Source organism: Mustelus asterias, chromosome 10 (assembly GCF_964213995.1).
Source record: "Mustelus asterias chromosome 10, sMusAst1.hap1.1, whole genome shotgun sequence".
NCBI classification, from domain to species: Eukaryota; Metazoa; Chordata; class Chondrichthyes; order Carcharhiniformes; family Triakidae; genus Mustelus; species Mustelus asterias.
This window is the reverse complement of record NC_135810.1, coordinates 93,999,423-94,015,175: the sequence shown is the minus strand read 5'-3', so window position 1 is coordinate 94,015,175 and position 15,753 is coordinate 93,999,423. Positions and strand designations below refer to the sequence as shown.

The following is a 15,753-nucleotide window of genomic DNA, read 5'->3' as shown; positions in this document are numbered from 1 at the left end:
AAGGGGTATGGAGAGAAAGCGGGAGTGGGGTACTGAAAGTGCATGATCAGCCATGATTATATTGAATGGTGGTGCAGGCTCATCGGGCCGAATGGCCTATTCCTGCATATATTTTCTATGTTTCTTTGCTGCTATGTATCGCCCTGGTTGCTATTGGGTGATGTGGTGTGTATGGGGGAAGCTATAGTGTTTAATTGCAATTTAAGCTGGTTGGAATCATACTGGCACAAAGGAAAATGGCTGTGGTGATTGGAGGTCAATTATCACAGTTCCAGGATATCATTGCAGGAGTTCCTCAGGTCCGTGTCCGAGATCCAACCATCTTCAGCTGCTTCATCAATGACCTTCCTTCCATCCTAAGGTCAGAAGTGGGAATGTTTGTTGATGACTACACAATGTTCAGTTATCATTCATGACTCCTCAGATGCTGGAGCAGTCCATGTCCAAATGCAGCAAGATCTGGACAATATCTAGGCTTGGGCTGACAAGTGGCAAGTAATATTCATGCCAAAAGAGAAAATGCTGGAAAATCTCAGCAGGTCTGGCAGCATCTGTAAGGAGAGGAAAGAGTTGACGTTTCGAGTTCAGATGACCCTTTGTCAAAGCTAAAACGCATAGAAAGTGGGAGATATTTATACTGCAGGGTGAAGGAATGAAAAATGAGTCATAGCCACAGAAACCAGGGGAAAAGATTGCTAATGGCTGTCCACAGAGAGAATAAAGGGTGTGAATGGCCAAACGGCAGAGAAGCTAAAATGAGGGAGCCTCACTATTCATGCCACACTAGTGCCAGGCAATAACCATCTTTAACAACAGAGGATCTAACCACTGCTCCTTGACATTAATGGCATTACCATCGTTGAATCTTCTACTATACCATTGACCAGAAACTGAACTGGACTAGCCAAATAAATACCGTGGCTACCACAGCAAGTCAAAGGCTAAGAATCCTGCAGCGAGTGTACCACCCACAAGATGCACTGCAGGAACTCACCAAGATTTCTTAGGTAGCACCTTCAAAACCCATGACCACTACAAGTGAGGAGAAAAGCAGCAGATACCTGGGAACACCACCATCTGGAGGTTCCCCTCCCAGTCATTCACCATTCTGACTTGGAAATATATTGCTGTTCCTTCATTGTGGCTAGGTCTAAATCCTGGAACTCACTCCCAAACAGCACTGTGGGTGTACCTACACCTCAAGGATTGCAACAGTTCAAGAAGGCTTCTCACCAGCACCTTCTCAAGGGCAACTAGGGATGGACAATAAATGCTGGTCTAGCCAGTGACACTCACATACCTTAAACAAATAAAATGAGTGTTTGAGATAGAATTAAATGAATCAGCTAGTCTTTTCCTGTGCATCATTTTGTTCACAATTAAGTTGAAAAGGATATGGTGGTATCATGATAATGCTACTAGACTAGTAACTTGGAGCACAAGGCCAATGGTCTAGGGTTCACATCCTACCACAACAGCTGGTAGAATTTAAATTAAATTAATTAATTAAACAAATCTGGAACTCAAAGCTAGTCTTAGTTTTTGTGCTATGGAATTATTGATTGTCATAACCCATCTACCAAGAAGGTAGATGAGGGCAGTGCAGTTGATGTTGTCTACATGGACTTTAGCAAGGCCTTTGACAAGGTACCGCATGGTAGGTTGTTGCATCAGGTTAAATCTCACGGGATCCAGGGTGAGGTATCTAAATGGATACAAAATTGGCTTCTTGACAGAAGCCAGAGGATGGTTGTAGAGGGTTGTTTTTCAAACTGGAGGCCTGTGACCAGCGGTGTGCCTTAGGGATCAGTGCTGGGTCCACTGTTATTTGTCATTGATATTAATGATTTGGATGAGAATATAGGAGGCATGGTTAGTAAGTTTGCAGATGACACCAAGATTGGTGGCATAGTGGACAGTGAAGAAAGTTATCTCCAATTGCAACGGGATCTTAATTAATTGGGTCAGTGGGCTGACGAATGGCAGATGGAGTTTAATTTAGACAAATGCGAAGTGATGCATTTTGGTAGATTGAACTAGGGCAGGACTTACTCAGTTAATGGTAGGGCATTGGGGAGAGTTACAGAGCAAAGAGATCGAGGGGTACATGTTCATAGCTCCTTGAAAGTGGAGTCACAGGTGGACAGAGTGGTGAAGAAGGCATTTGGCATGCTTGGTTTCATCGGTCAGAACATTGAATACAGGAGTTGGGACGTCTTGTTGAAGTTGTACAAGACATTGGTAAGGCCACAATTGGAATACTGTGTGCAGTTCTGGTCACCCTATTATAGAAAGGACATTATTAAACTAGAAAGAGTACAGAAAAGATTTACTAGGACGCTACCGGGACTTGATGGTTTGAGTTATAAGGAGAGGCTGGACCTTTTTTCTCTGGAGCGTAGGAGGCTGAGGGGTGATCTTATAGAGGTCTGTAAAATAATGAGGGGCACAGATCAGCTAGATAGTCAATATCTTTTCCCAAAGATAGGGGAGTCTAAAACTAGAGGGCATAGGTTTAAGGTGAGAGGGGAGAGATACAAAAAAGTGTCTGGAACAAGCTGCCAGAGGTCGTAGAAGCGGGTACAATTTTGTATTTTAAAAAGCATTGAGATGGGTAAGATGTGTATAGAGGGATATGGGTCAAGTGCGGGCAATTGGGATTAGCTTTGGGGTTTAAAAAAAATGGACAAGTTGGGCCAAAGGGCCTGTTTCCATGCTATAAACGTCTATGACTCTATCTGGTTCACTAATGTCCTTTAGGGAAAGAAATGTCTTTACCTGGTCTGGCTTACGTGTGACCTCCAGAGCTACCTATGGGGTTGACTCTTATCTTGAGTCTCAGGCTCCTTCATCAGGTGAGTGAGGACTTGTGTTCACAAACAGGTCATATACGGGACACAAACTCAATTTACAAGATAATGGTTGGAATGCGAGTCTTTACAGGTAATCAAGTCTTAAAGGTACAGACAATGTGAATGGAGAGAGGGCCGAGCACAGGTTAAAGAGATGTGTATTGTCTCCAGCCAGGACAGTTAGTGAGATTTTGCAAGCCCAAGCAAATCGTGGAGGTGACAGATAATGTGACATGAACCCAAGATCCCGGTTGAGGCTGTCCACATGTGTGCGGAACTTGGCTATCAGTTTCTGCTCAGCAATTCTGTGTTGTCGTGTGTCGTGAAGGCCGCCTTGGAGAACGCTTATCCTTTGATCTTCGGGAGACAATACACACCTCTTTAACCTGTGCTTGGTCCTCTCTCCACTCACATTGTCCGTACCTTTAAGACTTGATTACCTGTAAAGACTCACATTCCAACCATTATCTTGTAAATTGAGTTTGTGTCTGTATGTGACCTGTTTGTGAACACAAGTCCTCACTCACCTGATGAAGGAACCTGAGACTCTGAAAGCTAGTGCCAAATAACCCTGTTGGACTTTATCCTGGTGTTGTGAGACTTCTTACTGTGCTTACCCCAGTCCAACGCCAGCATCTCCACATCACAGATAAATGTTGACCAGGGCAATAGGAGAAATCATCTGCTCTTTCTCCAATAGTTCCACAATATCTTTTATCATCATTGGAAAGGTCATAAAAAGTGACACCTCTGACAGTGCATCATCCCCTCAGTCCTTTAAAGGGCGGCACGGTTGCATAGTGGTTAGCAGTGCTGCTTCACAGCTCCAGAGACCTGGGTTCGATTCCCGGCTCGGGTCACTGTCTGTGCGGAGTTTGCACATTCTCCCCGTGTCTGCGTGGGTTTCCTCCGGGTGCTCCGGTTTCCTCCCACAGTCCAAAGATGTGCGGGTTAGGTTGATTGGCCAAGCTAAATTGCCCCTTAGTGTCCTGGGATGCGTAGATTAGAGGGATTAGCAGGTAAATATGTAGGGATATGGGGGTAGGGCCTGGGTGGGATTGTTGTCGGTGCAGACTCGATGGGCCAAATGGCCTCTTTCTGCACTGTATGGTTTCTTCTATGGTATTGCATTGCAGTGTTAGCTTTCATGTTATTTTTTAGATCTCACAGGTTCGTGCCGTGGAATACCTTATTTTGCCTTACTATTTAACATTTTATAGTTTGCTGCCCCAATAATGGATTGTGAAGTGCAAATATTAGCCATATTTGAGAATCTTTGCTTTAATTTCAATTTATTGTTGGTATGGACATTTACTTTAGGCACATTATTTACTCATTAAAAATACACATAAATGAATAATGATAAAAAGGAAAACTACCCTATTACAAAAGTTGGAAATTGAATTGAAATTGAATTTGTTTGAGAATTTTTGCATTGCTTGTGTCCTGTACATTTTGCCCGCTGTATTATTTCTACTGACCTAAACAGACCATAAAATGATTCATTAAAATATTATAAATTCATACCAAGGAATATTCCGATAGAATAGCCTTTTGCAGCATCCTTTTCAACTTGGTCTGCATGAAGTGGAAAACAAACTCCATTTCTTCCATAGTAGTTCCCAAATATTTCTTCATTCCAGAGCGGAATTATAGCAATAGAGAATCCAATAAACCAAATTGTAATGAGTGTTATCAACGTCTGGTACTTTCCTGGCTTGACATTACTGAATGGGAAAACAATGACGATGTACTTCTCCAGACTCAGATAAGTCAATAAGAGAACTGAGACCTCAGTAGAAAGCATGGCCAGAAATCCTATCATTCGACACTGGATACTGTTCATCCATAGCTGTGCATGTCTGTTATATTCTCCACGGTATTTGACATCAAAAATTCCAACAAAGAATAGATATACTCCCATCAGGCAATCAGCACCTTGTATATAAAAAAGGGAGATATACAACTTTCAAATGTTAGGTATTTGCATTTTGTTGTAATATCATCAGTTATAACTTTAGTAAAATGAAAGGAATTGTACAAATTTTCATTATCTAGCTATCTAGATACATTGGGTTGGTTAACTGTGTCTTGTGATCTAAGAACAATTGTTCCCTAAGCACAAAACACAGAAAGAGTGTTGGCAACTGTTGATGCTGGGTCTCTCACTCCAAACTTATAAACTTCTCAGTATTAACTGGGCCTCCCCTCAGGAAGAGGAGAAACAAATGCCTGCACTTGCTACAGGTGAAAGATAAGTACTCCTGTAGTATTGAGGTGGGAGGAGGCATATCCAGATTTGCACTGCTGATAGAGCTGTTCTTTGCCAAAACTGCTCACTCCATGATTAAATTAAGTGATTTCTTAACACATACTGATTTAAATTATTTTGAAAAATATTGACATATTTTAAAATATGTGTATAGGTTGTGACCATTGCTGGCATGGCCAGCATGCATGACCATCCCTAATTGCCCTTGAGAAGGTGGTGATGAACACTGTCCTCAATGTGATGTGGATACACCCATGTATAACTACTAGAATGTTGATGGTAAGGGATTCAGTGATTTTAGTGGTAGTGAATGTCCAAGGAAGATGGTTAGATTCTCACTTGTTGGAGATGGTCATTATCTGGCAGTTGTGTGACATGAATGTGACAGTGGTGGCTCATTGGTGTAGAGGTAACTGGTGGCTCATTGGTGCAGGGGTATGATTCTTGCTTTGGCTGTTGCAAACAGTGAGTTTGCGAGAGATCCTGGGTTCAAATCCTGGGTGAGCCTTCATTTTGGGGCGGCACGATGGCACAGTGGTTAGCACTGCTGCCTCACAGCAACAGAGTCCCAGGTTCAATTCCGGCCTCGGGTCACTGTCTGTGTGGAGTTTGCACATTCTCCCTGTGTCTGCGTGGGTTTCCTCCGGGTGCTCCGGTTTCCTCCCACAGTCCAAAGATGTGCGGGTTAGATTGATTGGCCATGCTAAATTGTCCGTTAGCATCAGGGGGATTAGCAGGGTAAAATGCATGGGGTTGCGGGAACAGGACCTGGGTGGGATTGTGGTTGGTGCAGACTTGATGGGCCAAATGGCCTCCTTCAGTACTGTGGGGATTCTATGATTCTATGAATGTTATTTGTCACTTACCAGCGTAAATCTTAATATTTCCAGGCCTTGCTGCATGCAGAAGTAGACTACTTCATTGTCTGAGCAGTTACAAATGGAACTGAAAACTGTGGAATCATCAATGAACATCCCCATTTTGAACCTTATGATGGAGCACAGAATATTGAGGAAGCAGCTGAAGGTAGTTGGGCATCACTGGCTAGGCCAGCATTTATTGCCCAACCCTAATTGTGCTTGAGAAGGTGGTGATGGCTTTTGAACCTTGGTGAGTTCCTGCAGTGCATTTTGTAGATAGTACACACTACTGCCACTGTGCATCAGTGGTAGAGGGAGTGAATGGTTGTGGATGGGATGTCAATTAAGTTGGCTGCTTTTTCCTGGAAAGTGTCAAGCTTCTTGATTATTGTTGGAGTTGCACTCATCCAAACAAATGCTATCTTGATGCTCTCATGTCATCTGTTTACTATTTACATAGATGATCTGGAGGAGGGGACTGAGTGTAGGGTAACAAAGTTTGCTGACGACACGAAGATAAGTGGGAAAGTGACTTGCGTGGAGGAAGCGGAAGGTCTGCAGAGAGATTTGAATAGGCTGAGTGAGTGGGCGAGGATCTGGCAGATGGAGTATAACGTTGGCAAATGCGAGGTTATTCACTTTGGAAGAAATAATAACAAATTGGATTATTATTTAAATGGAAAAAATTACAACATGCGACTGTGCAAAGGGACCTGGGGGTCCTTGTGCATGAGTCGCAAAATCTCAGTCTGTAAGTACAACAGGTGATCAAGAAGGCAAATGGGATGTTGGCATTTATCGCGAGGGGGATAGAATATAAAAGCAGAGAAGTCTTGCTGCATCTGTACAAGGCATTGGTGAGGCCGCAGCTGGAATACCGTGTGCAGTTTTGGTCCCCTTACTTGCGAAAGGATATATTGGCCTTGGAGGGAGTGCAGAGAAGGTTCACCAGGTTGATACCGGAGATGAGGGGTGTAGATTATGAGGAGAGACTGAGCAGATTAGGTTTGTACTCGTTGGAGTTTAGAAGGCTGAGGAGTGATCTTATAGAGGCATATAAGACAATGAAGGGGCTGGATAGGGTAGAAGTGGAGAGATTCTTTCCACTTAGAAAGGAAACCAGAACTAGAGGGCACACCCTCAAAATAAAGGGGGGTCAGTTTAGGACAGAGTTGAAGAGGAACTTCTTCTCTCAGTGAATCTCTGGAATTCTCTGCCCACTGAAGTGGTGGAGGCTACCTCGTTGAATATGTTTAAGCCACGGATAGATGGATTTCTGATTGGTAGGGGAATTAAGGGTTATGGGGAGCAGGCGGGTAAGTGGAACTGATTCACTTCAGATCAGCCATGATCTTATTGAATGGCGGGGCAGGCTCGAGGGGCTAGATGGCCTACTCCTGCTCCTATTTCTTATGTTCTTATGTTCTTATCTCTGGAATTCAGCTTTTTTGTCCATGTTTGGACCGAGGGATTAATGAGCCCTGGAGTTGAGTGGTACTGGCACAACCACAGGGAATTGGGGGGAGAGGGTATTGGTGAGGTGGGTTAAGGGCTGGGGGGGTGGAGTCATCTGCAAGTCTATAATCCTATAAAAATATGGGGCAGAATTTTTCGATAGGACCTGAAGCATTAACAGGGAATGCATGCTGGCTGATCGCAGCAGCCCAGCAGCTGTTAAACAGCCTGAGGTGTATTAATTGACTCAAGATGGGACTTCTTGTCCCAGGATGGCACAGCGCCAGGAACCTATGTTCAATTCCTTGGGTGACTATCTGTGTGGAGTTTGCATGTTCACCCTGTATCTGCATGGATTTTCTTTGGGTGCTCCAGTTTCCTCTCACAGTCCAAAGGTGTGCAGGTTAGGTGGATTATGCGGGGTGTTACAAGGATAGGGCCGGGGGTGGGGCTGGGTAAGGTGCTCTTTCGGAAAGTCAGTGCAGACTCAATGGACTGAATGGCTTCCTTCTGAGTTGCATTTCTGCCCTTCACTGGATCATGCCTCAGGGAGCAACCGACCAAGCGGATTGACCTGCAGCTCAGAAGTTCCAGGAACACTACTGACAGCAGTGGCCAGGGCTGGGATTGCATGTAGTTCCCAGATTCTGAGTCCAGGGTCCTGGATGAGGTAAGTGCAGGTGATATCATGGTAGCTTGAGGGGGTCTGGCGAGAAGGGAATAGGGAGGCCAGGGAGGGAGGGAGCATGCACCTGTGGGAGCTCTTTTCCTGAGGCCCAAGTATGGTAACCTGCCAAGCCTCCCACCATTGCTTCTGAATTCCTCCTCCAAGCATCAAAATTGAGGCTGTGCAGGAAATGGCCCTTGTGGTCAATAACTGGCCACTTAAGGGCTTCAACTGATGCAGGGATGGGCCCTAGGTTTCCCACCTCCACGTAAAATTGCAGACAGGCCTGGGTTGCAAACCTGCCTGGAGGGGACTGTAAAATTCTGCCGATGGTAGACAGATGCTCCCTTCCCTTTAGATTATTGACTAATTCAGGCTCATGTAGCCTCTCATAGATTGGACTGGTTCTAGGCCCAGACACTCACGATGACCCCATTTACACCATTTAACTGGTTTGTATTCCCATTTGCTTTCGCAGTATCACCTTTCAAAGTTATTCCAAGTTCCTGTAAAGAATGTGAATGTAGAAACTCTCAATTGAGAGGTCCCTACCACTAGCTACACATACACCTCCTCCAATGTGAGTGCCCTTGTAAGAGTGAACAGAGGTTTAATCTTTTACAAAGTCACATACTAATGTTTACAGGTCCTAATTATTTTGGTCCTTTCCACTTCAGTTCCATTAAGATGTAACAGAGGTGTGCCAGAATAACCACAGAATATCAGACTGAATATTACTAATAGAAGGATAATGTGACAAATCTGCAAACGAGAAAGTATTACTGCCTGTTTTTTTGCAATGCACTATTAACTTCAAGAAAGAAATTTTACTTACAACATAAAATTTTTATAGACATCGCATGCAGTTTGTTTTCGGCTTTAATAAGTGACCTCATAAAAATGACGAAAAGGTTTCCAAAGCACGTGAGACAAGCTATGACCCAGACAAATACTCTGAGGATGATGTTTGCTAGTAGGTCTTCAAAGGAAGATATGCCATCTGTATTTGGTTGACAACTGCGTACGCGAATAGAATATGCACAGTACTGAAACTTATTGAAGTATCTGTGAAGAAAAATAGCACAAACCACATTACAGTCATAAGGTGATGTTAACAAGGGTATAACAAGTAAGAATGAAAAAGCTGAGAAACTCAGCAGGTCAGGCAGGATCTGTGGAGAGAAACAGAGTTAACGTGCAAGGTGGATGACCTGGTGAGTTTTTGCAGCTATTTTGTTCGTACTTCAAATTTCCAGTTTTTTATTTTTAATATAACAAGGTAGTTTAATTGAAATTAGCATGGAATCATTAGGAATGATGGGAAAGAATGGACTGCAGGAATTTCCACGGGCTTAATCACTCTTGCAAGGAATTCCCTTGGTGGTTCTCCCAATCAGTCATTGTCATTTTGACGCAAGACAGGTGGAAACCCCATATAGGTGCATGAATATAGTTTTTGCCAATCTTCCACCACAATTACAGGGCACCAATTGCAAGCATGCCTGGGGTAATTCCTAACTTCTTCCTCAATCCTCATTGCTCATGTTTACAGCAAAAATATAACAAGCAAGCACAACATAGTGGTCTCTCTAAACTGAACAAATTAACACAATTCAAGGAAACAATAGATTTATTCAGAGGTAAGAATCTGAAAGGCATTTGGAGCGGTTCACAAAGTGATTTGTATGTAACATTGTTAGGAAATCATGTTAAAGTGCAAAACATGAGAAATCCAAAAATTGGGAATATGTTCTGGTGGCTGTATGGTTCCAGAAAAACAAACTATTTTAAAATGGAAATTGTAGAAAGGCTGTTGGCTGAGTTGATGGAACTAACGTTTTGGATGTGCTGATTAGCCTAACAACACAGTGAAGAGATGTTTACCTAAGGCAAGCTGATAACAATGGAACATAGAATGTTAAAAGTTAAAGCAAAGATGGTAAAGTTCAAAAGAGAAGATGGGAGTGAATTTCACACATTCTAAAAGGCGGATTTATGTAATAAAGGTAATTAATAACTTCTGAGAAGGTTAGTTCAGGTAAGGGAAGATCAAAAGGAAAACCAGTATATCCTAGGCAAGTTCAGTTTTGATACTGCATTCCACAGCAGCAAGCTGTGTCCATCCCAACAAGCTGTGACTAGAGAAAGCCAGTTGCCTCTATCGTAAATCGGAAGCAACCCCAAAAGATATAGGTGCCCTGGGAACTTAACATCCAGGGATATTTGACCTTTCAGAATGACAGGAAGGAAGGAAAAGGTGGCGGGTAGCATTGTTAATAAGAGATGAAATTAGGTCAGTTGTGAGAGATGATCAAGGCTCGTATGACAAAGAATCCATTTGGGTGTAGGTGCAAAACAGCAAGGGAATGAAGACATTGGTAGGAGTAGTATATAGACCATCAAACAGTAGCCATGCTGCAGCAAATAATCAGAGCATGTAAAAAGAATAGAGCAATAATTATGGGTGACTTTAAACTTCATGTTGATTTGGTTAAGCAGGTTGAAAGGGTAGCTACAACAAGGAATTCATAGGTTAAGTAAGTGGGCAAAAAGTTGGCTCTAGGAAGCTATCCTTAATGCACTCTAGCAATGTCATGGAGCCAATCAGGGAATAGGTTATCTTGGATCTGGTAGTGGGTAATGAGGCAGATTTAATTAATGACCTCAGCGTAAAAGATCCCCTTGGAAGTAGTGATCCAAACACAATAGAATTTATATTCAGTTTGGAAGTGAGAAACGTGGGTCTGAAACAACTTTATTTAATTTAAGTAAAGGGAATTACAATGAAATAAGAATAGAGTTAGCTAAAGTGGACGGGTTGGATAGATTAGCAGGAAAGACAGCAAGCAAGCAGTGACAAACATTTAAGGAGGAAATTTATGACTCTTAGCAAAAACATATCCCAGTAAGGAGAAAAGAGTCTAAGAGAGGGATAAACCAAACATGGCTAACCAAGAAGGTTAGGTAGATTAGCCGAACATCTATTGTTGGAAAAATGTTGGAATCAATTATTAAAGAAGCAGTAGCAGCACATCTGGAAAATCAATCTAATCAAACAGAGTCAGCATGGCTTCACAAAATGGAAATCATGTCTGACTAATTTATTAGAGTTTTTTGAGGAAGTCTCAATCAGAGTGGATAGAGGAGAACCAATAGATGAGTTGTATTTGGACTTCCAGAAGGTGTTTGACAAGGTACCTCACAAAGGGTTAAGTCACAAGAGAAGAGCCCATGGTGTTGGAGGTAATATATTGGCAAGGATAGAGAATTGGCCAATGGGCAGGAAACAGTGAGTGGGGATAAGGGGTTCTTTTTCAGATTGGTAGCCTGTAACCAGCAGGGTTCCACAGGTTTCAAAGGCTCTGACGAAGAGTCATCCAGACTCGAAACATTAGCTCTGTTCTCTCTCCACAGATGCTGTCACACCTGCTGAGATTTTCTGCAGCATTTTCTGTTTCTGTTTTTGTTTGGGGTTCCACAGGGATCAGTGCTGGGACCACAGCTGTTCATAATATATAGCATTGACTTAGAGGTAGCAAGAGAATGTACTCTAGCCAAAGGCAAGCTATGAAAGGGATACAAACAGTTTACAAAGAAATATTGATGGGTTAAGCAAGTGGGCAAAAAGTTGGCAAATGGAGCATGATGTTGGAAAATATGAAGTTTTTCATTTTGGAATGGAGAACAAAAGAACAAAGTATTATTTAAATAGGGAAAAACTACAGAAAGCTGCAACACAAAGGAACTTGTTGGTACTTGTGCACGAAACACAAAGCTAGCAGCAGGTGCAACAGGCAATCAGGAAGGCTAATGGAATGTTGTCCCTTATTTCAAGGGGGTTGGAGTATAAGAGTAGGGAAGTCTTGCTACAACTGTCCAAATTACTGGTGAGACCACATCTGGAGTACTGTGAGCAATTTTGGTCCCCTTATTTAAGAAAAGATAGTATTTCATTGGAGGCAGTTCAGAGAAGATTCACTAGGATGATCCCCGGTATGGAGGGATTATCTTATGTGGAAAGATTAAACAGGTTGGGACTCTACTCATTGGAATTTAGAAGAATGAGAGGTGATCTCATTGAAACATATAGGATTCTTAAGGGACTTGACAGGGTAAATGCTGAGAGGATGTTTCCACTCATGGGAGAGTCTAGGATCAGAGCGCATAGTCTCAGAATTAAGGGGTGCCAATTTAAGACTGAGATTAAGAGGAATTTCTTCTCTGAGGGTTGTGAGTCTTTGAAACTCCTTTACACAGAGAGCTGTGGGGGCAGAGACCTTGGTCGCGATCTTACCATTTTGCCCGGCCAGCCGATGGGTGGGGCAAGCCAGTAAGATCGTGAGAGAGCCGAGAAATCAAAAAGGGTGTGAGGCTGATTGTAATATTTAAATTCTATGCAAAATCAAATTTAAATATTACAAGCAAACCCAGAACACTATCGTCTGAGCTCACCTGCCTCTGCGGCCTTGCTGGTGAAGTTCTCACCAGTGAGGATCATGTATGGTCCCCATCAATAAGCATGATGGCCCCGCCGATAGGATGGAGGTCATTCAGACCACCCCCCCCCCAGAGACCGGGAAGGGGGTTTGCCTCTCGGGCAGTTCCAGCCCGACACTGCCTACCAGACATCCTCAAACTGCCAGCCTAGCACCCTGACAGTGTCCATCAGACACCAGGCAGTGCCAAGTAGGAGGCGCCTGAGGGGGGCCTATGGGGAGGGGGCCAATTCGGGGATGGAGACACTGTGCGGTTTGCAGCCATGATGGGGGGGGGAGGGTTGCTGCGGGCTCTGCAACCGCGATCAGCAGGACATGCAGTGCACTCTGCAGTCTGTGCACAGGGGGGGGCTCAGCTGCGGAGCTCCATGACAGTGGGGGAGGCATGCGGGAGTTGGGGGAATTCAACGGCCCACGTGGGGTTTACGCTCAGTCCAGTGGGGATGATCAGCTGCAGAGGCCCATGGTAGCTGAGGGAGGCAGTCACTGATAGGTCTCTGTGTTCACAGAGCATAGAGATCTGAGCATGCGCAATGGTGTCCTCTGCTGCTATCTGCCAGCTATAGCAGCAGCGAGGGCCCCGCCCTCTCCCCTGCTGGCAGAAAATGCTGGCTTCATTTTTTTGACAGAGGCAAGAACCATTTTTAACTCACCCAAAATACAACACGATTCTCTCTGTTTTCACACTTTTTGGCACTTAGAGTTTTTTTGATGAGATTGCCCTCCTTTGTGTATATTTAAGCCTGAGATAGATAGATTTTTGATCAGTAAGGGAATTGGGAAAGTGCAGGAAAGTGGACCTATTGAACAGGAGAGCAGGATCTAGGGGTCGAAAGGCCTACTCCTGTTCCTATTTCTTATGGTCTTGTCTGTAGTAACCATTGCTGAATTTTGCTTATAGATTTAAAACAAATGGGATGGTGTTTGGGGAGGTTTCGCTCTGAGGTTAGGAACATAGAGGGATTTGGAACTGAGCAACTTTAAAGATACCGTACATAGCCATTAATATAGTTAAGTGTATTTTTAGTCGACTTTTTATGTGTTTTACTGCTTTAACAAACATTTATTTTTGTTTAAAATCATCACAAAAATATCTGAGACATCCTTCACTGGTCTTCACATCTGTCCTCATGCTATACCAAATTGCAAATTAGAGTTCAGAGCAGACATTCCAAGTTTCTCTTCTGGGATTTGGAATACCCTAGCATTTATCAACTGTGCTCTTAACAACAAGTTTATAATATATTGTGAAGATCTGCATGATAATACATGTAATGACACTGCAGTATTTCAAATGAAGAAATAATTGATTACTTTTTTTTAGAGTTAGCCCTTTTAAGTCCAGAAATTTTTGGCTTCCAAGTATCAGACTATGCTCATAGGTGAACTTTAGCTGTATCTGCCTTGAGAGTGCTTTATATTGCTGCAATTTTTAAGTAAAAGTTTACAGCCTGGACAGGGAATAAACAGAAAGCCTACTATTAATACTGAAATAATATATTATTGTTCAGTAAGAACATCAAGGGTTAAGAAGCAAAGGTAAGCAAGTGGATTTAAGGCACTGATCAGCTAAGACTTTATCGAATTCTGTAATAGGCATGAGGGCTGAAAGGTCTACTTCTGTTTCTAGAATGAACTTGAATACTTTAATATGGGTGAAGTTGGTTTTGAATTCCATATGTACTAACAGAATTGAAAAAAACAATAGCAAGCTAAGTTTTAAGACAAAGATTTTTTCACTTTTATGTCCAATCTTCTTTCTTCTCTGAACAAAGCGGCCCAGAAGTTGGCCATATGCATTCAAAGACACCACCAACAAGCCACTGACACAGAAAAACATACCGTGAGAGAAAGTAACAGTGATGTTGAGGAGGAACAATAGAATTAGGAACTAAGCATTGGTGCTGAAAATTAATGAAACTGGAGGTTGATGACAAATCAGCATGTATGTCAAACTGAGAGTAAATCCTGAATTGTATGGTACACAGAATTTGACGGCATAGTTTTCAGCAGAGGCTTTTAGAGCACAAGACTGCATTCTTCAAATATTTGTCTCAAATTTAAAACACTGGAGGATAGTATAGTTAGGGCTAACAAATGATTATATCTGAAGTCCTCTGTCATTGAGCACGTGACAACACCATTGACATCTAGAATAAAGATCTCAGTTATGCAGGTCACAAACAGACTAGCAGCATCTCTCTTTATTGCCCTCACTGTTACTATGAAAATCTTGAGGACCAAAATCCAAGAAATAATTGTAGCCTGAGTAACTCTTACATGAGAGAATGATCCCAAGACCTTATTGTTGCCTATTGTTTTACACTGGATGGGGAGTATGTGAATGTGCCCATGAGCAGTGCCATTCATTGAGTGACATGTGAACAATTTACAACATGCACAAATGGCAAGTAGGTACCGCTTCTGAATGCAAGGAGCCCTTAGCAAAGAATAGGTCAGGTTTCTGTATAGATACAGGTATGGTTTGCAGTATTTTTTGTAACTCACTAGTCTATGAAGCATGCAACATTGCTATTCTTCAGAGAGTTCACAACAATACTGCACACAAACCACCAAAATGTAGCTCATAGTACAGAAATAGCTAATGTAGCAGGAAAATAATTTAATCAAATGTATCTTAAGCAAAAACTTCAAAATTTATTGATTTTAATGAGGTAGATCTTTCATCCAAATTAATCTTAGATGATGGCATGTAAAAACCTTGTCCATGTTGAAGTCCAAACCTAATTAGCGTGGGGGGGCCAGAGGACAGTGAAAGGAAAATCTGAGTCCTGGGATTGGTTGTAGGACACTGCCATATCAATAAATGTGGCCTGTCTCCAGGCCCAGAAAAAATATAACACAGCAGCTAACGTAGTTGCAGAGAGATACGGGGTAAGAAACAATAGAGTAAAGGGTTATTTTTGTGGTGTTTAAAGAAGCAGTCCAGCCTCTGGCCCAGCAAATATAAATGAGTCAATAACAGAAAATGCTGGAAAATCTCAGAAGATCTGATAGCATCTGTGGAGAGAGAATAGAGTTAACATTTTGAGTCTGCATGGCCTGCTGAGATTTACCAGTATTTTTTGTTTTTGTTTCAGACTCCAGCATCAGCAGTAATTTGCTTTTATAAATATAAATGAGTACCTAT

The 15,753-nt window shown here is 42.5% G+C and overlaps 1 protein-coding gene across 1 annotated transcript in view; it reads right to left on the bottom strand.

Annotated features, from left to right (window-relative positions):
• Nucleotides 1-15,753, bottom strand: part of LOC144499464 (relaxin receptor 2-like) — an 86,232-nt gene that overhangs the window by 27,534 nt on the left and 42,945 nt on the right. Inside the window, exons 14-15 of the mRNA XM_078221452.1 lie at nucleotides 8,942-9,171; nucleotides 4,380-4,790 (exon numbers count right to left, since the gene is read on the bottom strand). Of these exons, the coding sequence (XP_078077578.1) occupies nucleotides 4,380-4,790; nucleotides 8,942-9,171 (641 nt within the window). The remainder of the gene's footprint in view (nucleotides 1-4,379; nucleotides 4,791-8,941; nucleotides 9,172-15,753) is intronic.